The sequence below is a fragment of the Cebus imitator genome, unplaced genomic scaffold (genome assembly GCF_001604975.1).
Source record: "Cebus imitator isolate Cc_AM_T3 unplaced genomic scaffold, Cebus_imitator-1.0 Scaffold115, whole genome shotgun sequence".
In the NCBI taxonomy this organism is placed as follows: Eukaryota; Metazoa; Chordata; class Mammalia; order Primates; family Cebidae; genus Cebus; species Cebus imitator.
The window spans coordinates 2,354,425-2,379,683 of NW_016107430.1; the positions used below are offsets into that span (position 1 = coordinate 2,354,425).

General features: G+C 34.4%; 1 protein-coding gene across 5 annotated transcripts in view; it reads left to right on the forward strand.

Annotated features, from left to right (window-relative positions):
- The window catches only part of STXBP4 (syntaxin binding protein 4), a 170,885-nt gene that overhangs the window by 74,437 nt on the left and 71,189 nt on the right, over positions 1 to 25,259 (forward strand). For all 5 annotated transcript variants that reach the window (XM_017538788.2, XM_017538790.2, XM_037742116.1 and 2 more), the window contains one exon: positions 19,637 to 19,813. In XM_017538788.2, the coding sequence (XP_017394277.1) occupies positions 19,637 to 19,813 (177 nt within the window). The remainder of the gene's footprint in view (positions 1 to 19,636; positions 19,814 to 25,259) is intronic.

The following is a 25,259-nucleotide window of genomic DNA, read 5'->3' on the forward strand; positions in this document are numbered from 1 at the left end:
TGGTGGTATGCATCTATAGTTCCAGCTCCTTAGGAGGCTGAAGTGGGAGGATGGCTTGAGTCCAGGAGGTTCAGGCTACAGCGTGCTATTATGGTGCCTGTGACTAGCGACTGTATTCCAGCCTGTGCAACATAGTGACACCCTGTCTCTTAAAAGGAAAAAGAAAGAAGGAAAGAACCCTGTGGGATGGACTTTAATTGTATGTATCATTGTGAATACATTATTTCTTATATATGTATGTGCATATGAATGTGTATATACACGTGTATATATATGCATGTAGCTATATATACATATGTTCCTCAACAATGGGCTATGTCCTGATATACCCAAACCAAGTTGAAAATATCGTAAATAGTAAATGTGTTTAATACCCTACTAAGCCTACTATAAAGTCAAAAAATCATTAAGTCAAATGATTGTAAGTCAGGGACCATCTGTATATGTATATCTTCCCTAGTTCTGTCGACTTAAAGGGCTAAGAAACAGACACCCTAATAACAGTGAGCACATTACTATATCTAAGTGTCCAGATACCATTCCCCGCTAAAAGGAACCCACGCTACTCAGAGAAATGACTGATTTCAGAAATGAGGAAGGGTTAGTAAAATATAAGCCTGGAATATCTTATTATGCCAGAAAATAAGGACATGCTCAAATTGACAGGGGCATATCACAAGGAACTAGCTTGAAGGGGTTCCACTGGCCGAACATGGAAGAACTTGAGTAACAAAATAATTTAGTACAGTAATGTATTGCAGAATATAGAAGAAATAGTAATTCATTAGTCCATACCATTAGTAAATAGATTAATTAATAGGGAGAAAAGAGTACTTTTGCTATAGCAGGATATTGAATACTAACTGGTAATTGCAGAGAAGCTGCTAGATTTGGAAATCAGCATTTTACATCAATTTTAGTAAAGACTTGATCAGGCACAAATCATCCAATGCTAAATTTAGGGGAAAGTTTTGATGAAGAGCAGAGTATTTACATATTTGCATGGTTTTAAAGTATCTCTCTATAAACTGCTTATTAATTGCAAGGGGATAAAATAGCAACTATACAGTGGAGAAATCAGAAATCACCTTGACTGGTGCTAAAAGTTGATGTCACTAATGAAGAACATATGGGCATCGTGTGGCTCCAAATATGATGCCAAAAAAATTGCTACAGCATCACCTGTGTAGTTTTCTGGCCGAGAAGTATAACCTGAATCTAACCATGAAGATGTCAGGCAAGCTCAAAATGATATAAAGTTTTTTTTTAAAAAAAAATAGATGTGTATGAGGGGTGTGTGTGGGGGGGGCAGTTATATTCTTTAGAAATGTCAATGCTATTTTCTTAAAAAAAAAAAAAAAGTAATCAAAGTTTACAGATTAAAAGGTGCTAGAGACACAAGAAAACTAAATACAGCATCTGACTCCAGACTGGATCCTCTACCGGAATGGGAAAAATGCTGTAAAGGACATTATTGGGTCAGTTGACAAAATTGGAATACAGATGGTAGATTAAAGCATTGAATTGATGTTAAACTTCCTAAATTTGTTAACTGTACTGTGGTTATATAAAAGAATATCCTTGTTCTTAGGAAATATGTGATTATATAAGAGAATATCCTTATTCATAGGAAATATTGGAGGTTTTAGAGATAAAGGATGATGATGTATATGTTACCCTCAAATGATTTTAAAAAGTGTGTGCATATTTATATATACATGTGCGTTATTTATACACATATATGTAATTATATGTATATATAAATATTACATATATGAATATGTATATGAGAGAGATTGAGAACATGCAAAAATCTCAGCAAGAACCATTTACTATCAGTGCCTTACAAGAATCTGTTGTTTCTCACTCATGAACATGTTGGCAAAAGGATGAATCTGGGGAATTATGTAAATCTGGGCAAAGGATATGAGGATATTCTTTATACTATTCTTTCAGCTCAACTGAATTTTGAAATTATTTCCAAAGTAAAGTTTTTTTTTAAGTCCTCTATTTTGGGGTCAATTTTCAGACCCACATTTTATTAAAGATTTTTGTACTTTGATAAGACTTTTTAGTGCTTTTCATTCTGTGTCTTTTATATCTGCATGAATTTGTATGGCCAGATCTTTTTACATTTTAGTGTTTGCATCCTGAAAATGGACATTTACAGATCTTTCTTGTTAGTTTTCATATGTAGAATAAATTAGGGGATTTTTTTTTCCTTAACTTTAAATTTTTATTTTCTCCTAAAGACTTGGAATATATAAACTTTAGAATATCAACAATGATTGATAAAATATTAATTATATTAAGGGCTGATATAAGATGTGAACCTAAAGAAAAATAGCATTTTCTTTTTCTAGCAGTACCTACTTTTTCCACATGAGGCCCTCCTGTATTTATTTCTGTGAAAGGATTAGTTTCTGTTATTAAGAAAGGTCATGTCTGCATGAATAAGTAACCAAAGGCAAATTTGTATCAGAATTTAATAAGACAAAAAATGAAAAAATGGGATATATATGAAAAAATATATAAACAAAAGAGAGAGTCATATATGATTCACAGTGAATTGGCCAGGCACAGTGGCTCATGTCTGTAATTCCAGCACTTTGGAAGGCCAAGGCAGGTGGATCACTTGAGGTGAGGAGTTCAAAACCAGCCTGGCCAACATGGCAAAACCCCATCTCTACTAAAAATATAAAAAAATTAGCCAGGCATAGTAGCACTTCCCTGTAATCCCAGCTACTCAGGAGGCTGAGGCACAAGAATCACTTTAACCTGGGAGGTGGAGGTTGCAGTGAGCTGAGACTATACCACTGCACTCCAGCCTGGGTAACAGAGGGAAATTCCATCTCAAAACCAAAACCAAAGCAACAACAACAAAAAACAGTTAATTAGCCTAAGGATAAGTGCAGTAGATAATGAGGTTTGGAGTTATACCATCTTGGTTTATACCTTGACCCTGTCTCTTGCTAGCTTTTGACCTTTGTCAAACTGCTTCACCTTTCTGGGTCTCAGTTTCCTCATCTGTAAAATGGGTTTGATAATAAGATCTTCCATAATAATGTTAGGAGTATTAAGATAATATACATAGATGTTAATATGCGTAGCTATACAGCACATACCACTCAACAAATATTATTATAAATAATAGAAGAAAAAATATTAAGAGGTGAAAATGATTTGTATTAACTATTTAATAAACAGGAGGAAAAGGTAATTTTAACTGAGGGCATAAGGGGACTTTTCATAGATAAGGTGGCATGTGAGCTGAACCAGACACAGAAAGGGAAAGCATTTCAGACTGAGAAAACCACATGAAAATCAAGACATAAAAGGGGAAATTTGCTTGTGTTTGGGGTCAAAATAGACCTTTTCTATGCTAACTTTATTTCTTAATATGTTTGTATCTTCCTATCCAAAAAAGTGATAATAATATCTACCTTATAAGTTTTTCATAGGACTTAAGAATTTAAGAGCCTAAACCTGTCAGGAATCTAGTTTTGAATACTAGTTTTCAACATGTATTCTTCTACCAATATCATTTTCAAAGACCCAGGAACAGAAGAGAAACATGGAAAGATGAAGCTGTTAGGAAATGACATTTCAGTGGGTGTGTTGGGGCCTACACATATAGGCAGTTGAATACCAACCTAAGATCTTAGACAGAGGACTGCCATTTAAAATATTTAACAAGGAGAAGAAATGAACAACTGTCTCCACGTATAATCTGGCCCCGCTCTTTCTTTCATACTTCATGTCCAACTTGTTGGGCCTACTTTTTAGAAATCACAGAATTTTGCCACTTTTCACCACTTCCATCAGTGGTCTAAGCCGCTATCAAGTTCCGCCTGTGTTACTGTTATAGCTTGCTACCGGATCACCCTGCTTTTACCCTCCTGCCTCACTCCCATACTGTCTAATCTGAACACAGCAGCCAGAAATACTGTTTTAAAACTGTACTTAGAACTCTCCAGGACTTTCCATTTCATTCAAAGTAAGCCAAAAATGCTGCAAGTAGAAACCTCCAAGTAACTGTTAAAGCCTATGAGGGCCTACATGACCTGCTGTCCTTTCCCCATCCTAATACTCCTTTTACCCCAAGGACCTCAGCTCTTACCACACCTCTCTCCACCCCTCTAATCATTCTCCAGCCCATCTGGTCTCTTTGCACCATTATTCTGCTAACACTCTAACCCTTACTGTGTGTGGAGGAGTTTCTTTTAGTATAACTGATTACTATCTTACATCTTAAATAATTTACTTAAATTTGCTCTTTATCTGTGTCCCCCAACTGGAGGATAAGCTTCACGAAGACAGCTATCTTGTATTTGTTCTCTGATTTATCTTACAACAATAGCTGGTAGAGAGTAAGTACTCAAACATTTGGTGAATGGATGAAGGGATAAATGAAGGATATACTTTAAGATTAAACTGACAGCAAGTTGGGAAGTAACCGAAGATCAGATGAAAGGCTGTTGTAATAGTCTAGAACAGCACTGTCTGTTAAAAATATAATGAAAACCACTGATATACTGCTACATTTTCTAATAGCCACACTTTTAAAAACATAAAAAGAAACAAGATTAATTTTTATATATAATTTTAATCCCAACACTTTGGGGGGCCAAGGCAGGCATATCACTTGAGCCTAGGAGTTCCATTCCAGCCTGGGAAACATGGTGAACCCCCAACTCTACAAAAAATATTAGCATAAAATTCAAGAACTATTACATATAATGAAAGCAACTCTAAATTTAGCAGTATCAAAAAAGCATACTTCAAAATTTTTTCAGTTTTTATAGCCAATTTATGTAACACTATCAATAATTAAGATCTACATATTAGTTTATAGTAGAAAATATGTAAAATCATTTTTTATTTATATTATGAAAAATTTCAATGTCAGTATAAATTCTTACACTTATCTAGCTTCATAAACAAATTTTCCTTTTCCTTGCATTGTGTAATTTAACTCATTTACGTGCACTGTAACATCAATAAGAAAATGTAAATCACACTGCCATTTTCTTTTGTCTGGTTACTGAATATTAGATGCACATTCCTTTTGTTTAAGAAGATCTTTAATTGGAGTTAAAGTACAGAAAATCTTTGTAAATCTCTTTCACAACTCAGCCAGGAAGTATTGGCAAATATAGCATCAGAAAATGTATTGTCTTCCTTTTTTCTTTTAACAGTTTTATAAACTACTGATGACTCATGGAATTTACGTACGTATACTAAACAGTGTTAGCAACTGTATCTGTGGTGCTTTTCATAAAATCAGCTTGAGACAACTAAGCACAAATATTTTCAATATGTATCATACAGTGGAATAAAACAATAAAGCAGTCTCTTTTTTGTTTGAAACTGTCAATAAATTCAAAGTTTTATAGTTGTTCTTAATTTTACTTTGAGTTCTGGGATACATCTGCAGAACATGCAGGTTTGTTACATAGGTATACATGTGCCATGGTGGTTTGCTGCACTTATCAACCCATCATCTAGGTTTTAAGCCCTGCATGCATTAGGTATTTGTCTTTATGCTGTCCTTCCCTTGCCCCCCAACCCCAACAGGCCCCAGTGTGTGATATTCCCTTCCTATGTTCATGTGTTCTCATGGTTCAACTCTCACTTAAGAGTGAGAACATGCGGTATTTAGTTTTCTGTTCCTGTGTTAGTTTGCTGAGGATGATGGTTTCTAGCTTCATCCATGTCCATGCAAAGGACACGAACTCATTCTTTTTTATGGTTGAATAATTTTCCATGGTGTGTATGTGCCACATTTTCTTTATCCAGTCTATCACTGATGGGCATTTGGGTTGGTTCCAAGTCTTTGCTATTGTGAATAGTGCTGCAATAAACATACGTGTGCATTTTTTTTATAGTAGAATGATTTACAATTTGATGGGTATATACCCAGTAATGGGATTGTAGGGTTAAGTGGTATTTCTGTTTCTAGATCCTTGGGGAATTGCTGCACTGTCTTCCACAATAGTTGAACTAATATGCACTGCCACCAATAGTGTAAAAGCATTCCTATTTCTCCACATCCTCTCCAGCATCTGTTGTTTCCTAACTTTTTAACGATTGCCATTCTGACTGGTGTGAGTTGGTATCTAATTGTGGTTTTGATTTGTGTTTCTCTAATGACCAGTGATGATGAGTATTTCTGCATATGTTCGTTGGCCACATAAGTGTCTTCTTTTGAGAAGTGTCTGTTCATATCCTTTGCCCACTTTTTGATGGGGTTAATAAATTCAAATTTTTGATACAATGTAGCTGGAGCACCATTTGTCATGATGAAAACTTGTTTTTTATTTTCTATCTGAAACTCTTCTTTGACAGATATAAAAGGGTTAAAAATATCTACACTGCAACTTTGATTTTTTTTTTTTAGGTTGCAAATCAACATTTTATCATAAATTTGGAAGCTTTTGAGGCAGTACGTGCCTGAAGTATGAATTTGGTAGTGTCTCTTGCATCTCAGCAACAGGAGAAATATCAGCAATCAGGGACTTAGAAATCAAAGTGTCAGATCTCATCCCAGACCTATTAATCTGCATTTAACAAGTCTTCAAGTGATTTGTTTGCACCTTGATATTTGAGAAGCACTTGTCCAGGTAATAGGCAATGGAGATTTAACTGGGTAATGATACCAAAATACACCAAATAGGTCTATGCTATTATGCTAATATACGAAAACAGTCTATGCAAAAGACATCATGAGGATAAAATCAACGAGCTTTAACAGTGATAGAATGTGCATTAATAAGCAGAGATAGCAAGACTTTGTAATTTAGTGACTAAGAGGCTGTTATGATGCTATCAACAAAATAGGATAAATGAGATTGAGGGTAAAGATGTGTGAATTCAGAGTAGTACTTTGTGTATAATTTTCAGTTTAAGCCAAAAGAATATTGGCTTAACTTTAAGTAGTGTATAGTTTCCAGTTTAACCCAAAAGAATTACATGTATACATCTGTGTATAGAAACCCACATGCATACATAGTGAAACAGCATTCATTTTATAAACATACTCACCATGAAAAAAAAGTAGACTACCCAAAATCAACCCTAAAAGTGTCCAATTTAAAAATATATTGACCATGGATACTATTCAGCTTCTCTTATACGCATAGAATGATATTATTCTGTTAAGAGGATTTTGATGATACAGACTTATTGTTAATGAAAGAGTTCCTATGCTTTAGTGAAAATACCTTTCCATTTTTCCAAAGATTAATTTCTTTTTTCACAATAAATGAGTCTTTAAAAATTACAAATAGAGTGTGTATAATTTCTCTTAAAAATTTTTAAAAACTAGAAACTTAAATTGTATGAAATTTGACAGTTTCTTTCCTTTGATATCATTTTGAAGATCTTGACATGAAGTCAGTATAGCACTAATGATCATACCGTGTAAATTCCTTAAACATATAGATAACCTAATTATTAAAACAAGCTGTGAAGGGCTCATTTTTCACTGGAAGGATAACCTTCATTGTGTTAACTCAATCAGGGATAGCTACCAGAATATCTATTCACTGCTTTGTAAAGAATTGGCTCTACTGTTCTCTAAAGCTCAAGTACTTTTTTATGAGTTTTTATGCCTTATAGAATAACCGAGCTTAAGTTTAAAATCATGAGCACAATTTCCCATGAAATTATTGTTATTTTTTCTTCAAGTTCTAACAACTTTTAACAGGCATGGGCCGCTCTTTTAGCAACTTCCTTTGATCAACAACTTTCTAAAGCCTACTCTCACACTTAAGTTGTTTTTAAAGTTTCTTTCAGCATAGTGTTATGACCTAAGGCAACAATGAATCGGTGAATAGTCCAAAGCCAAAATATTTAGCTTGTCTGAACCGGTCTCTTCCCTAAAGAAACATGGGATATTTTGCATTTGGTAAATTCTCTGGGTTCAGATAAGCGCAGTTGTAGTTGGCCTCACCTGTGTAAAGGTTGGGCTCCGTTCTTGAGGAGAGCATGAAGTCCTCTGAGGCAGAAATGTAAGGTCAAATCAACACAGGATTGTCTATGGACAATTGAGGTTGAACCTGAATCTAATAACAGCTGGTGTAGCTGACATGTGAGCTATCTTAGTTTACAGATGAAACAACAAAGGAAACTTTAAGAACAAATTAAATATATCTTTAAAAGGAACAAAAATAAGTGATTACTAAAGTACTATTCACATTTTCACACTTTTAAAGATTGTGTTTCTTTGTGTAATTATTTAAAAAGCAATAAATTCTCTAATTTTTAGAATTGATATGATTTCTTTTTATTTTTCTTTAGTGATCTAAATTTTTACTAGTTTTTCAGTATAGCACTAGTAGGTATTTTAGAGGCTATCTCATCTTCAGAGGGAAAAAGAAGAAAAATACATATACTTGTCAGTCTTTTCTGTTCTAAAAGCATGCTGTAGTAAAATGTTCCTGTTTCCATTTCAGATAGTCACTTGTGGCCTCAGAATGTCAACTTTTATTTTTATTTTCTATCAAAAACCCTCTTTACACAGATCCCTCATGCTATTCTTTTATAGCCACACCACCTCCTACTGTGCTCCCCTAACACCTGGCACTACTAATCTATTCTATGTCTCCATAATGTTGCCGTTTCAAGAATGTTGTATAAATGGAATCATACAGTATGTCATTTTTTGGGATTGGTTCTTTTTACTCAGCAACAATTCCCTTGGGATTCATCCAGATTCTTGTGTGTATCTGTGGGTTGTTCCTTCTTATTGATGATTGCATTTAAAACTGGTTGATTCTAAATAAAGTTGGTGGATTGTATTCATGTCAGTTTCCTAGATGTGATATTCTATTATAGTCATGCAAGATGTAACTGCTGGGGGAGGTTGGATAAAGACTGCACTCTCCTCTACATGCCAACCTGTAAGAGGCCAAGGCAGGAGGATTGCATGAGACCAGGAGGTCAAGATCAGCCTGAGCAACAAATCGTGACTCCATCTCTACAATTATCTGAAAAAGCTTTTTCATATATAATTTTTTAAATTTTAATAATGATTTTTAAAAATATATATACTTTAAGTTCTGGGTTACATGTGCAGAACATTCAGGTTTGTTACATAGGTACACACATGCCATGGTGGTTTGCTGCACCCATCAATCCATCATCTACATTAGGTATTTCTCCTAATGCTATCCCTCTGCTACCCTCCAACCCGCGGACAGGCCCCAGTGTATGATGTTCTCTTCCCTGTGTCCATGTGTTCTCATTGTTCAAGTCCCACTTACGAGTGAAAAAATGCAGTGTTTGGTTTTCTGTTCCTGTGTTAGTTTGCTGAGAATGATGGTTTCCAGCTTCATCCATGTCCTTGCAAAGAACATGAACTCATTCTTTTTTATGGCTGCATTCCATGGTATATATGTGCCACATTTTCTTTATCCAGTCTATCATTGTTGGGCATTTGGGTTGGTTCCAAGTCTTTGCTATTGTGAATAGTGCTGCAATAAACATACCTGTGTGTGTGTCTTTATAGTAGAATGATTTATAATGTTGAGGGTATATATCCAGTAATGGGATTGCGGGGTCAAATGGTATTTCTGGTTCTAGATCCTTGAGGAATCGCCACACTGTCTTCCACAATGGTTGAACTAATTTGCACTGCCACCAACAGTGTAAAAGCGTTCCTATTTCTCCACATTCTCTCCAGCATTTGTTGTTTCCTGACTTTTTAATGATCGCTGTTCTAACTGGCGTGAGATGGTATCTCATTGTGATTTTGATTTGCATTTCTCTAATGACCAGTAATAATGAGCTTTGATTGGTGTATCTGAAAGTTGGAAAAGGCATTTTTAAAAGATTTTTTTAAATCTCTGAGAAAAAAAGTTATAAAGCTCTTATGGTGATAGACAGCAATCTGGTTGAAGAATCTTATTAAAGAAACTTAGTTGAATTTCTTTTACATTTCTTCCTTTTTTGTGATTCAGAAAATGACTCTTGTATTCTCTACTGTTAGACTCTGCCCAAGAAACTGCCTAAGGTGAAGACAGTGAGCTTGGAGAAAGGAACACCAGCACATAGCTTTTGGATAGCCCAGCTGACATTCCTGTTTGCACAGACACCAACATACCTAGTGATTCATTAGAGGTGAATGTAGCCTTCTAAGCAAGCATTGGCAAACAAAGGTGTCTGTTTCAAATTCTCATTTCCAAATAGTTGTCTTTTTAATTGTAGAAAATATCTTACCATCTTAAGGATTCTAAGATAAATTTTATTATTTCATTTATAATATAGAACTCAATTTAGGATCACAGAATTTTCAATGTTGGAAGAATCTGCGATTCTTCATAGGAACCTTCCAGTTCATTTGATTATTGCCTATAGTAGGTTGGCTTAGTTAGAACTGATGCTGATAAAGTTCTAGGTTCCATACTGTGAGCCACTTATTTTCTGGCTATTCAGGGACCACATGTCATACTTTCTCATCAATTGTTTCACATAGCCCTGTAGTAACTTATAAGGGAGACCTGGTAAGAGAATTTAAGAAACATTTATTAAATGCATGCTTTATATGGAGTCGTTGTGAATGCTAAACATACAGTTCTACAAGGAGCTCTCAAATTAGTAAGGAAAAAGAAAAATAGAGCAAAATCATCACTTTCTAGAAAGCATTTTATAATAGGTGTCCTGTGGCTTGTGAGTTATTAGAGGCATATCTATATAGAAAAGTAGGCATTACTTTCCATAATTTTCTTTGCTTTACTAAAAACAAACAAGTACACATCACTAACATTTCATTATTCAGTTGCTAAGAGAACACCTTTCAGGGTATATTTTAAACATCTACTTAGAAGCTGAACATTTTCTGTTTTTTAAGGTTAGAGCAATATAAATTAATTTGGCTGACAAACTAGTAAATTTTACCTAAGGAGGAAGTAGTGATAAGGCAGTTGATACTATAAAACTCTTATCTTGGCAGTTTACTATGTGAGAAACACTTTCTGTCCCTTACTTCAGCATGGGACTCATGACATTGTGTTAAATGATTTATTCACAAGCTATTTTAGAGTTAAAAACAAGACTTCTCTAGTCATGAGTAATCTCACATAAATAAATCACTCTATTTGAAGATATTCCTTTGATTAACTGTCATCCATGTTACATATCAAAGATTGTCTGTAACCATGGATTTGAAATTAAATTGTGAACTTCGTCTCAGTTCTTCAGTAATGAAAGCAGCTGATTTCCTGGTGTGGTTGCTAGTGGTATTCTGCTCCTCCTGCCACTTGCCCTTTATCTTGTCTCTGTCCGCTTCCTAGCACTGCTTTTTCCTCTTTCCTCCTTTCATATTCTTAATTAATCACTGTTTTCCCCCTTTTATACTGTAATTATAAGATCTCTTTACATTGTAGTTATTAACCCTATTTCTACCAATTCTGCAATATATATTTCCCTCTGTCTACAAATTGTCTATTTTTTTTTGGAGTTTTTAAACTTCAAAAGTGTTTTTATGTGTCAAACCTTTATCTTTATTTTTCCTTTTTTATAACTTTATTAAAGTTCATTCTTAGCCATATTTCAGATATATATTTACCCAGATCCCTCTAATATCTTTATCTAAAAAATTGTTTTGTTAGATACATGGTATGAGATGAGGGTCTATACTTTACACTGTTTTTTTCAAATAGCTGTTGCAACCACTTTTGTTTTGTGTTATCACCATTATCATAGATTAAATTCTTACATAATCTAGAGTCTGTTTGGGCTATCTGGTCTTTCTAGTTGCTTTTTCAATAAATATTTATTAGATGAATGACCGTTTTATCTAACTCCTCTTTGGCCAGTACCAACTATTGCTGCTTTATGAAACTTAGATCCTTGGGCCATGTTTCCTCTTATTTCTCTCTTTCTTTATCTTTTCTTGCTTCAAAATTTGCTTACCAGTTTTCACTGATTTATTCATCCACATCAACTTAAGAATCTTTTTATTTAGATCTTGTTATGTCTAGTTTCGAATTTAGAATTCTTGGTCAAATTCCTCCAAAACAAAATTTGATGAAATTTTGGTTCCAATTTAATTAAATCTCTAAAGGTTAATTTGGAAGAAATATATTTCTGTTTTAAAGACAGAGCTCTCTTAAATCGCAAACTTCAGATGAATTCTTATGTTTAATACCCCTAAAAGTTGCTTTTGAACTGTACCATTTTTCAATGAAAAGGGTTTAATATGCAATTATGAAAGGAAGTTTCCAATACTACAAATTTTCCCTTTTGGTACATGTGTAACCAGAATTGGAGAATTAGAAAAATAGTTTTTTTTTTCTTTTTCTATGTCAGCCTTCATTAAAGCAGAAAATACATGTTCAGGGTTAAATATATTGTTCAAAGAGGTTGTAACTAATTAATATTTATATTACGACTAAGTTTCATATGATGAAAATTGTCAGCTAGGTATATTTTTATATCTGTCCTTGATTAGGGACTTCTGTTTATAAAGGAGATTGAAAATTGTTTCTTTGATATTCTTTGATGTTCAGAGTCAGAAATCAATTTTGCACCTTTTGGTGAGTGAGGCAGCTGCAGGTAAAACAGTTGAAAGCTCTTGGGAGGGTTAATTAGAGCTAATTATAATGTGATTGACCTGCTTTTCTTCCAAAGCTTAACCAATCTTTCTTTGCAAAATGAAGATTTTGCTTTCTCATACAAACTAAAGAAAGTCTTTCTTTCTTGAAGTCCTAGATACCCATCATTATTACACACTTTATAAAGAAAAGTTGCTACCTAAATTGTGGAATCAAGGAATTAGGAAGGGTTGAAAAAGACCTTCAGGATTAGTCTTAGAGAACATGCACTATATTTCTCATGATGTAAATTTGTTTTTGTTGTTGTTGTTGTTGTTGTTTTGAGACAGATTCTCGCTTTGTCACGGAGGCTGGAGTGCAATGATATGATCTCAACTCACTGCAACCTCTGCCTCTCAAAATTCAAGAGATTCTCCTGCCTCAGCCTCCCAAGTAGCTGGGATTACAGGTGCCTGCCACCATGTCCATCTAATTTTTGTATTTTTAGTATAGATGGGGTTTCACCATATTGACCATGCTGATCTCAAATTCCTGACCTCAGGTGATCCACCTGCCTTGGTCTTCCAAAGTGCTGGTATTACAGACATGAACCACTGTGCCTGACTGAAAATTGTAATTTTTAAGGAAATATAAACTAATGTTCATAATTTTAAAATCTTATATATAATGAAAACAAGAAATAAACTTGACAAGCAAGTATAACTGTTATTTTTAACCTTGCTGTTTTCTTCATTCTACTTAGTCTTATTTGCTTGATAAATACTGTAAAAAGATTTTTAAAGATTTATATTGAAAGAATATAATACAGCCAGGCGTGGTGGCTTACGCCTGTAATCCTATCACTTTTGGAGGCCGAGGCAGGCAGATCACTTGAGGTCAGAAGTTCGAGACCAGCCCGGCCACTATGGTGAAACTTCATCTCTACTAAAAATACAAAAATTTGCCAGGCGTGGTGGCACGTACCTGTAGTCCCAGCTACGTGGGAGGCTGAGGCAGGAGAATCACTTGAATGTGGGAGACCGAGGTTGCAGTGAATCCAGATTGGCCACTGTACTCCATCCTGGGCAACAGAGTGAGACTCTGCCAAAAAAAAAAAAAAAGGAATATAATGAAATGATTTGCCTATTATGATATGATGTTTCTCAAAGCATGGTTTATCCTTGTTATTTTAATTGTTAAATGAAATATAGTTCTAATATTCCCATAAATTTGAACCCTTTTTTGAAGAAATGTCCTATGAAAGCCTCTTGCCTAATAAAGTTCCCTAAGGCAGTTATCATATATGAAAAATGAAATAGTCATTTTCATGGTTTGTCAACTCAGTTTTATCTCATTTTACGTTAAATAGAGCACCTGCTCATATTAGATAGGGTTTTTGCTCTCAGACAGATTGTGTTCTAATTTGGGCAGTCAAGACTCTTTGATTTTAGAAAGTTGGGTAATAAAGTATTTTAATGACATTTCAATATAGGAAGAGTACTAAATATGTGATTAATTACAGATAACAAGTCTAAAAGATAACAAAGGAGGAAAAGATCATTTATGCAAAAGTAGACTGGAAAAAAACAGATAAAGTGAAATTTGAGATGGATTTTGAAGGACAAGTCATAACTAGATGATGGAAAAAGGTGAAAAGTATATATACCTAGAGGATTAATGTGACCCAAAGTATCTTGGGAAATGTGGTAAGCTAATGTACTTGGATATGATAATCATGTGAAAGTTAAGTGGACTAAAGCTAGTAAGTAGGTTGATTTGGAATAAGTAGTAGAGAACTTTGAAGAATGAGGATATATTTTATCATGGACCATGATCTAAGTACTAAGTTGGTACTTCAGCAATATTTTGAGGAAATCAATCTTTCAGAAGTATGCAGAATATATTACAGTAAAGAACACAGTAGGCAGGGTGATCACATATGTGATATTCATAGTACCCAAGCATGAGGTGATAAAGATATAAGTCAGTAATACAGTGGTAAGAATGGAAATTAAGCAATGGCTGCAAATTACATTATAAATGAAGATTTCACAGTGCCTAATTACTGGTTAGGTAAGGAGGAGGAGGAGTTGGCTAGATGAATCATGGAGGGGGAGTGAGGAAAGAGAAAAGAAAGCATATGTCAGAGGTTTATTAAAAAGTTCTAAGAATTCATATTCTCCCCCATAAACATTCATGCCTGAGGGGTGAGTTATACCTTCAGTTGTTAATATCTGCAAAGCACTTTGAGATTATCCATTGAAAGGTATATTATATATATTTTAACAAATCAGACTCATAAGTTAAAGAAACTAGATATAACTTGCTTTTAAACATTTTCATTCAAAAGCCCTTTTCCTGAAGTAACCCTTAATCTTTTTCACAAGCTGTAATAGTACCAAGACCAAGAAGGGTTTTCCAAAGAGTGGATGTAGGAAGCTGATAAGAGAAGTATTCTTTAGGGCTTGGTAGCATAGGTTACATTGCACAAAAACATATATCTCTTGGCAGTCTCATTTTTCTCCTGTCACCTATTGACATTTTGAAAGATTTACTGATGGACTTAAAAACTGCAGAACTTTTAAAGTTACTGATGTGGATGTATTAGCCTAATTACAGATGTGCTACTACATTTAATGCTTTTTCCTTCTACTATAGGGAGCCATTCATTAAAACTCATAACTGGAGGAAAGGGCTTTACATGATTGTTGCTAACATTAAAAAAGACATATGTAAATTGTGTTTCCAAACAACTCTCCAAAGTTCAGGAGCTGATGTTACTAATTGAATGCCTCAGGAAAACCCTTAATAAATTATTTTGTCTAGCTCTATGATCACATAGGTGATTATGTATATTTTTTCAAAGTTTGAAAAAGGAAAAGGAAAAAAACTCTACCAAGAACTACAATAGTTTCTTTAACTCTCTTGTGAGTTGTTTTGATCTAATAACATAAGTGCGATTTCCAGTTATAAAAATGAGCAAACTGAGTCCTAGACAATTATATAGCCAGAAAATTTTTAAAAATCTAAGATTCTGATCCAAGATTGTAACCTAGTTATGTCCCATCCAAAGCCCATGTTTTTTTGTTTGTTTGTTTGTTTGATTCTAATGTTACCTTGTAGGGAAAAAGTGCTGTATGTGGAAAAACACATAGTATATTTATTGTCCTGTGTATGAGCTGCTGCCGTCCTTTGTCCCAACACAAGTCCAAAGTATTGGTCGCCTACAAAGATTTTCATTAATTAAGATTACATTTTCAAAGAAGAATTTGGTCTGATCTTCTTTAAAGATTTGTTATGAAAACGTGAGGCAGAAAAACCTCATTTTATAAAGGAACAGTGTGAGTTGAAGAAATTTCCTCAGTGTTGCCAAAAAAAAATTAAGCCAGAGATTTTACTTCATAATTTAGGATTCCCTTCTAGTACATTTGCTCACACCACTTAGTATTAAAAAGGATTATGCTCACGTGCATTTTCTGACTTACTACTATATCTTAGTTTTTCTTTTATTATCTAACCTTCTAAATGGAATTAAACTCTATCTAGTACACAGTAAATCAGTAAATAGACTACAGCATTTGCCCTGATGGAATTTCAGTTTCATGGTGAGGTACTGGGAAAATTCTGGCTCAATTGTTACTGACATAGGAGGCTGTACAGTTATTTATTAGAAGACAGCCTGGGAGGAAAAGAGAAAATGGATTTATGTGATCTTGTATTGCTAAATACGGCACACTGCTGTTATCTTTTCTTTACTGCTTCCTCTAAAAGTCATCATTTCAGTGCACTAATCTTTTTAACAGCCACTCAGTGGTAACTGGGCTAGAACTTTGCTAAGGGGTCACATTCACCAACCTGACAGTTATACATTTACAAAAGAAATAGCATGAATTTATTCAGCATCAAAACCTCTGCATCTTTTACCACCCAACTACATTTCACACTGTATTACCATCAGTGCACTATAATGGCTATATAAATTCCATCCAGATTCTTCATTTAATTAACTAGCATTCTTTGAACAAAAATAAAAGTGCTGTTTTTATAGATGAATAAAAGCTGCACAAAGTGAGTGTGAAGAAGACAAATCATCAAATTAGTTATTCTTCATTGCAGCTATGGATAATTTTCTGCCCTTCCCCTTTCCCTTTAGAGGCTTTTTTTTTTTTTTTTTTTTAAGCTTGATTGAATGAGAAATGGAGAGTAAAGCAGCCTCAAATATGCCTATTGTAATGGCCACATCATAGGCTTATCCAGGGCTGGACAGTGATAATTATGTCATCTACAAGTGACTTTTTTTTTTTTCTAACATTTTCTGTAGTTGGCAAAGTAGTATAGCATAGTAGCCAACAACATGAACTTTATACTGCCAAATCTTAGCTGTCAATTTTTAGGTTTGTGATTCTAAATTACTTAACTTTCCTGTGTGTCAATGTCCTGTCTATAAAATGCAGATAATAATAGGTGGATAATAATAGACATATCCATGGCAGTGTGTGGATTAACTGAGTTGATGGATGTAAAACGTTGAGAACAGTGCTGGCACATAGTTAGCCGTTACCTCCTGTATGCACCACAGCAGTCTGGTGTGAAGTTGATCCAGCTGTGTCACTAGAGACTCTCTTGATCATCTGAACAAAATTGACTAGTGTGGTAGGCTAGGTTAGTGTCCCTTTCTTTTCCAGATACTTCTTTCTAAAAGTATTATTTTATTATAAAACAATTACTTTCAGATACAAGGAAATAAAGTTCTTTGAGTCAAGGGCATAGAAGGCAATTGGTTGGCCACATCTCTCCATCTGGCACCCTGCTGCCAGATTTAGCTTTCTAAAGCACTGTTTTCTCATATCATTTTCTGCTCAGAGGCCTTCAAGTCTTCTTGAGACTCAAGCTCCTTTGCCTGTCATGCCTGCCATTTCTACCAGAGCCTGACTTCCTCGCTCTCCCCAACCTTTTTTTATTCATTATTTCCCTATAGCAAGTCTCTACTCCAATCAAAATTAGTCTGTATTGTTTCTCAGTGTGCCACATTTCTTCTTGTCTCTATTCCTTTGTTCACATGGTTCTCTTTGTCTAACATCCTCTGTTCTTCATCCATTTATCTAAGTCATAGCTGATGTTCTAAGTTGAGACAGAAAAGGGGAAATTATCTTTTATCCCTTTGTATTTTTGTCATAAACATGGTTGCTAGATGCAGTGGCTGCTAAATAAATGCTATCAATGAACGATCCTTTTGGCTTTACCTTCAAACTATATTTAGAATCTAACCATTTCATACCAGCTCTACCACTATCACCCTTACTGAAGCTACAGTTAATTTTTGCCTGTCTCCTTTTTCTTCTCCCTGCTTCCACCCTTGCTGACCACCTACAGTCTATTCTCAATACAGCAGCAAAAATAACACTTTTAAACTTTAAGTCAGATCACATCAATTCTCTGCTCAAAACCCTCCAATCATGTCCCATCTCACCCTGAGTAATACCAAAGTCCTTGCAATGGCCTACAAATTCTCTGAGCCTCTGCCACTTCACTCCACCTCCATCCCTACATTCACTCTTGTTACCACTCTGCCCTCATGTCTTATTATTCCCCTCTTCCGTACCACTCCTACCTCTGCTACACTGGCTTCCTTGCTGTTTTCTGAAAGATGCAAAGCACAACTTCATCTGCGGTCCTCCATGCAAACTGTTCCCTCTTCCTAGAAAGATCCTCCTTAGGAAATACTGACTCCATTCCCCCTGCAGGTCTCTGGCCAATTATCCTCTCAATGAGACCTTTACCTCTCATCCCTGATTTACTATCTCCCCAAACTTTGAATGTAAATTCCAAGGAGCAAGAGGGAAGTCTTTTTGTCTATATTGTTTAGTGTTTACCCCCAATACTTGAAGCAGAACCTGACACATAATAAATACTTAATAAACCATTATTGAATGTATGAATGAAACACTGAGCCTTAAGAATATGCCAGCATTCCTAACCCTCCCAGCACTTCAAATCTATTCAGGCTCAAACTAAAGCAAATGTCCCATAACAGTTCTGAAAAAATTAAAATAGCCATAGTTTAATATTAGCCATGGCAATTGGAGCAGAAAGTTCTATTGCAGAGAAAAGAGATTTCTGCATCAAGTAAAGAAAAAGAAATGGTTTACAGTATATGAAGTGCCATATTAAATTATATTGGTGTCCTGGGGGACTGTCTTTGACCCAGTACCAAGGTATATTTTTTTTCCCTCCAAGTACACTTTGAGAGAACAAGTAGCTTTGGCTACCCTATCCTCTTCCTAAGGTGGAAGTTATAGCTGTATAAGGGTTTTTTGTTTTTTTATTTAGAGGCAGAGTAAAACAACAGAAAGGCAGCATTAATGTTGGAGTCAGGCAAATCTAGTTTCAGATTCTGGCGCTGCTGTGTGTCCTTTAACAGGTCATATAACTTCTCTGAGTCTTGCTTATGTATGAAATGGTTATTTTAATAATGTCTTTCTCTCAATATTGTTCTAAAGATTAAGTAAGAAAAGACACATGAAGCACCTGAGATACAACATGTGGTTCATAAATGTCTTGTGAGCATTGCATTCAATAACAGTTATGTGTTTTGCTACTGAATTCTACCTTTTGGCTTAAGTACTAGATAGATTATTGTCCATGAGAAAACTTTGGCCCCTGGAGATTGGTCCATGGAGAAGCCTCAAACACTACTATAAATCTCTCAGCAGCATCTGATGACATTGCAAGACCTTTTTAGAACATGAGTCCTACCACCTACTTTAGTTTTGTTGTACCCTACTCTTTGTATCCTTTGAGCCCATTCTTATTCTTCTATTTTCCATTTTCAACTCTCTTCTACTTCCTTTATTTTCAAAATATTATGCTAGGTATGTGAAGTCAAGAGATTCCATACTGAAATCAACTCCATACTGAAATCAATAAAGGAAAAAGTAAGATCAGCAATTACCTCACTTAATAAAGAATAAAGAACTAAAGAATATATGTATATTGACTTTTTAGAATTATAACTTCCAGGGCAATGAAAATATTTTGTATAAACCACTGACCTATTTCTTATGTATTTTTTTAAATGACATTAATTTTGAAATCTTTAGGAAGCCAAAGCTGTAGTTGAAGAAACAAGAGCCCTGCGAAGTCGGATTCATCTTGCTGAAGCTGCACAGAGACAGGCACATGGAATGGAAATGGACTATGAAGAAGTGATCTGTCTGTTAGAGGCCGAGATTACAGAGCTAAAGGCTCAGCTTGCTGATTATTCTGACCAAAATAAAGTAAGCAAAGCAGTCATCTCTTCCAGTTACCATGGTTTCCTTGCCGTTGTCATGTATCCTGTTTTCATTTTCTTTTCATCTGCACTTCTAAACTAGGTCAGTGTTTGTCTTCTATTATTCAGTGATAGGATGCTGTGTCCTGATGGGGGCAATGTAAAGGTCTTCAGCCTTCCTTTATCCAGATGGCTTTGGGATAGAAAAGCATGTGCCCCAAATTTATTTAGGTCATTGGTCAGCATTGTTCAGTTCAGGTATTAAATCCTGGAACTCTTTTTTTTTTTTTTTGATATGGAGTTTTGCTCTTGTTGCCCAGGCTGGAGTACAATGGCACTATCGCAGCTCACCGCAACCTCTGCCTCCCGGGTTCAAGTGATTCTCCTACCTCAGCCTCTTGAGTAGCTGGGATTACTGGCATGCACCACCATGCCCAGCTAATTTTGTATTTTTAGTAGAAACGGTGTTTCTCCATGTTGGTCAGACTGGTCTTGAACTCCTGACCTCAGGTGATCTGCCCGCCTTAGCCTCTCAAAGTGCTGGGATTACAGGCATGAGCCATTATTCCTGGCAGGAACTCTTTAATTGATTACATTGGTTTTCTTCTTTTTGTTTCTGAACTTGCTAATTTGTTTTATGAGAATGAGAGGCGGGGTGTCTAGGGATGGGTTTGCTTTTTGATTAGAGCATTCAAGGAAGTGTAAAAGTGAAAGAATGTTTGCTAAGGCCAATATAATTAATAGGAAGAAACTGAGTTTGATTTTTTTTTCTAATATAAGGTGTACTAAATAGATAATTTTCCAATTTCAGTAGCAAAATACTGAATGCTTTTCAGAAGTCAGTGTGAACTTTTTATTTTTTTATTTATTTTTTTATTTTTCTGAGATAGAGCTTTGCTTTTGTCACTTAGACTGGAGTACAGTGGGCTATCTTAGCTCACTGAAACCTCTGCCTCCCAGGTTCAACTGATTCTCCTGCCTCACCCTCCTAAGTAGCTGGGGTTATAGGGGCCCACCACCACCCCCAGCTAATTTTTTGTATTTTTGTAGAGATGGGGTTTCACCACATTGGCCAGGCTGGTCTCAACCTCCTGACCTCATGTGATCCACCCGCCTTGGCCTCCCAAAGTGCTGGGCTTACAGGTGTGAGCCACTGCGCCTGGCGTTGCAAACTTTTTTATGCAATTTTTTTTTTACATAATATATACTATATTCAGTGAAGAGCCTTCAAAAAACTGTAATAGTCATATATTTTTTTACTTCACTGAAGTAAGGTAGAAAATTGAGTAAATTGAAGTAAATATTCATAGACTTGTTCACTTATAAACATAACTGGTATTTATATCTCTAATCCAATCAGTTTCTAAGAGAACATAAAGCAAATTTGAATAATTTATGACTATTTATTTAAAAATTAAAAAGATGAATACTTTAAATATACTGTGTGAAAATGAAACTAGTGTTAGAAATGCGAAATACCAAAGAAAATTTTGAAATCTGTTAAAAGTCACTAAACAATTTCTCACATCTGTTCATTTAAACCAGTTCCACAAGAAGGCTGAAGTTCCCATCACCCTTTGGTAACACCACAGGCCAAGAGTAAAACATTTCGTTGACAAAGCTGCAATATTTAGGAATATTACATATTTGTTATTTTCGACCTAGTTTTTACATTATGAAAATAGAGATATGTGATTATGTTATGTAAATTTAGCCTGAGTATGAAAATATTTTGAGATTTATCAAAATGTCAAAAGTACTATTTATTATGGTTACTTTTGAAGTGAAAATCAAGTGTTTAATATTTTATTTTTAAGTAAGAGAGCTTTCATGAACATTCTCATGAATTTTTTTTTTTTTTTTGAGCTTGGGTTATTTGTAATCTCTCTTCTAGCTCTTAACTGAGAAACATTTTTGTCCTAAGTTGCCTGGTAATATAATTAATTCAGCTTTTCTTTTTTCATAATGGGGGTCTCATGCCATTTCTCTTAACAAGACTCTAAGCCAGTAAGTAACCTGTCACTGAAAACAGTCTTTTTTAAAGAGCTGTTAGATATGGTCATCTCAACGTTCATGTTTTCTAAACCCAATACCAGTAGAAAAAAAGAAGGAAACCTTTTTTTTTTTTTTTTAAATCATGAGATTGCTTAAAGAGATATTGACCAAGATGTTACAGAATTAAGATTCAAGTGTTTATTTGTAGGGTAACAAATTATTTTTATAACAATGCTTTTATTTTTCATTATTTTTATCTTTATGTTATCTATTTATTTATTTACCTTTTGGAGTTTTTGTTCACCTTCAACATAAGAAATAAAACATTCCTAGTACCTTTGAAGACCTACAGTGTTTCTTTCTCATTGTATCTCCTACCCTTTCCCTCAGAGATAACCATTTTCTTGGATTTATTGTTAACCATTTTCTCAAAAATTTTAAGTACTTATGTATATATTCCTTAATAATATGTTGTTTAGTTTTACCTGTTTATCAACTTTATATGACTCAAAATATACTCTCTGTATCATTCTGACCTGCTTTTCTTCATTCAACATTTTGTTTTTGCCTTTCATCTGTTTCAAGTTTTTAGCTAGTTTGTGTCTTATTGTTTTTTTGTACTCTATTTTGTGAATATACTACAGTGTAATTATCCATTCTGCATTTTATGGACAGTCCAAGTGTTTCTGTTCTCTTCCGTTACAAATGTTGCTAAAACCATTTTAGTGCATGTATCCTGCTCCACATGTGTAATAGTTACCTGCTAGAAGTAGAATTGCTAAGTTGAATAATTGTAAGTTTGGCTTTACTAGGTAATACCTATTTGTACTTGAAAGTGTTTGAACTAATTTGTACTCCCACCAGTAATGAATAACAATTATTGTTTACCCCACATATTTGCTGACTCCTTGTTTTATTTTACTTTTAATTTTTATCAATCTGGTACGTGTAATAAGTGTTATGTCATTATAGTTTAATTTGAATTTTCCTGGTTACTAATGGCATTGAGACAGTGAAGTGCTAGGACCAGCTGACTCTAGCTCATGAGAGCTGATTGCATGCATCTCTTCTCACTCCATGTACAGTGACATCAGATTGGTGGCTTGAAATCATCCATAATGGAATTATTTCTACCCACAAATGTCATAAACCAAGGTTTCCTTCTCCCTGGTAGCCAGTTAAGCGTATATTTATTTATTAGGCATTTGTGTTTCTCTGTGAAATGCTTCTTCACATCTCTTGACCCTTTCCCTAGTGGATTAGTTATCTTTTTCATATAGATGTGTAGTGATTTTTCTGGTTACTAATCCTTTATTAAATGTTATGAAAGTCTTCTTCTAAATTTCTGGCTTGCCTTTTCACTCTGTGATGAAATGGACAGGAGTTTTTAATTTTCATGTAGACTAACTTAAAAATCTTTACCCTCATGTGTCTTTTTAGAAGTTCTTCCATTTTCAAGGATATAAAGATACTATTTAATATTTGCCTCTAAAAGTTTTAAAGTTTTGATCCTTCTGTATTGGTTTTGTGGCACTGTATGAAGTGGGAATCCATTTCATTCTTTGTAATGAATATCTCTTCACCATTTACTAAAAAGCCCCTTCTTTCCTAGTTGATCTACAAAATCATCTCTGTCATATATGAAGATTTCATACATGTATGAATCTGTTTGAGGTTCTCTATTCTCTTTTGTTGGTCAATGTATATTCCTCTGTGAATAACACATAGTGTTGCTTACTGTATCTTTTACAGTAAGTCTTGGTATCTGATTATCCTGCCTAATTCTTTTTCTTCAGAAGTGTGGTGTCTACATGACCCTTTGATTTTTTATTATCTATTTTAGATTCAGCTTATCAATTCCATCAAAAGAAAAAATGTATTAGAATTTTCACTGCAAATTTATTAAATATGTAGACTAAATTGGGAAGAACTTACATATTTGTGATTTTCTTTATTTATGAACACCACTGAGACACAGAAAGGTTAATTTCAATGTGACAAGATAATCTAGTTTATAGAATAATAACTTCAAAATTTGTCAATGTTTGCCTCATGGCTTACCTTGGAGCCTGTTTACAAATGTTCAAAGAAAGCTTGAAAATAATTTTGCAATTGTTGGATGCTCTTGTTCTATATAATCCACTAGATCAGGGTCATTAAATTGCGGGGTTCAATTCTTGTTTGTTTATGTTAATTTCCTTGTCTGCTACAGCCATTATTTACTCATAGAAGTGTGCCAAAATCTCCCTTTTGGCTTCTCTTTTTAATTGTATATACTTTGAATTAATGTTTTTAGATGAATACGAGCTTGGAATTATGTTATCATTCTTTTATGATAATGTCATGCTCTTCAATCTCACAATCATCTCTACCCTTTAATGTCTATTTTTGATTGATAATAAATAGTAACACCATCTTTATTTTAGTTGGTATTTGTCTAAATACCATACATTTACTTTCAACTTTTCAATGTATTTTAATTGTATCCATGGTAAATAACACGTAGCTGGATTTTTTCCCCCATCTTGCTAATTTTTGACCTTTAATTGGAAAGACCTTCCTATTTAAACTCTTATTTGTTCATGCACTTGGCCTGATTTCTGCCCCTTATTTTGTACATTTTATTTTCCCCATGTGCTCTAGTAATTTTTCTATTGGTTCAGATTTCTCCAATATCATCTTGCCCCATTACGTTCATCCCTCTCTATTTTCAAAGTTACACATTCTGTTTTTAATTTTTAATGATTATCCTAGAAATTTTAACATTCTGTTTTAACTTCAATTATAAAATTAATCAGTACCTTTTCTCTTCTTCTAAATATTGTAAGCACTTTAGAACACAAATCCAATCATCACTCCTTACTTAATTTCCATTTTTGTCAGTATTTTAGTTCTTTCTTTACTTTTATGTCCACAGATTAGCCATTGATTATTTGTTTTGTGTGGTCAGCATTTTCCTGATAGACTCCATGTTTACCATTTTCTGTTAAACATTCTTACATCTTAGACCTTCTCACTTTGTTTCTTTTGAGTACATATTTCAGAAATTCATGTAGTGAGGATCTGGTGATAATAAGCTCTCACCATTTTATTTGTCTGAAGAACAACTTTATTCAACTCTTGTTCTTGAAATATATTTTTGCTACATTTAAAATGTTAAATTGGCATTTAATTTCTTTCACTGTTTTTATTTCATGTTTGTGATGTCAACTGTCAGTCTGTCATTTGTTTGCAATCTGTTTCCTTCTATATGATTTTAATATCTCTTTGGCTTCAATGTTCAGCAGTTTGACTATGATGAATCATATGTTGACTTACTTTAATGTGTACTGTTTGGAATTCACTGAGCTTCCTGATTTGAAGAGCAATGTCTTCTGCCATTTCTGGAAATCACTAAGCTATTATCCTGAGCAATTTCTCTTTCATTCTCTGCATTTGCTCTTATGTAATTCAGATTG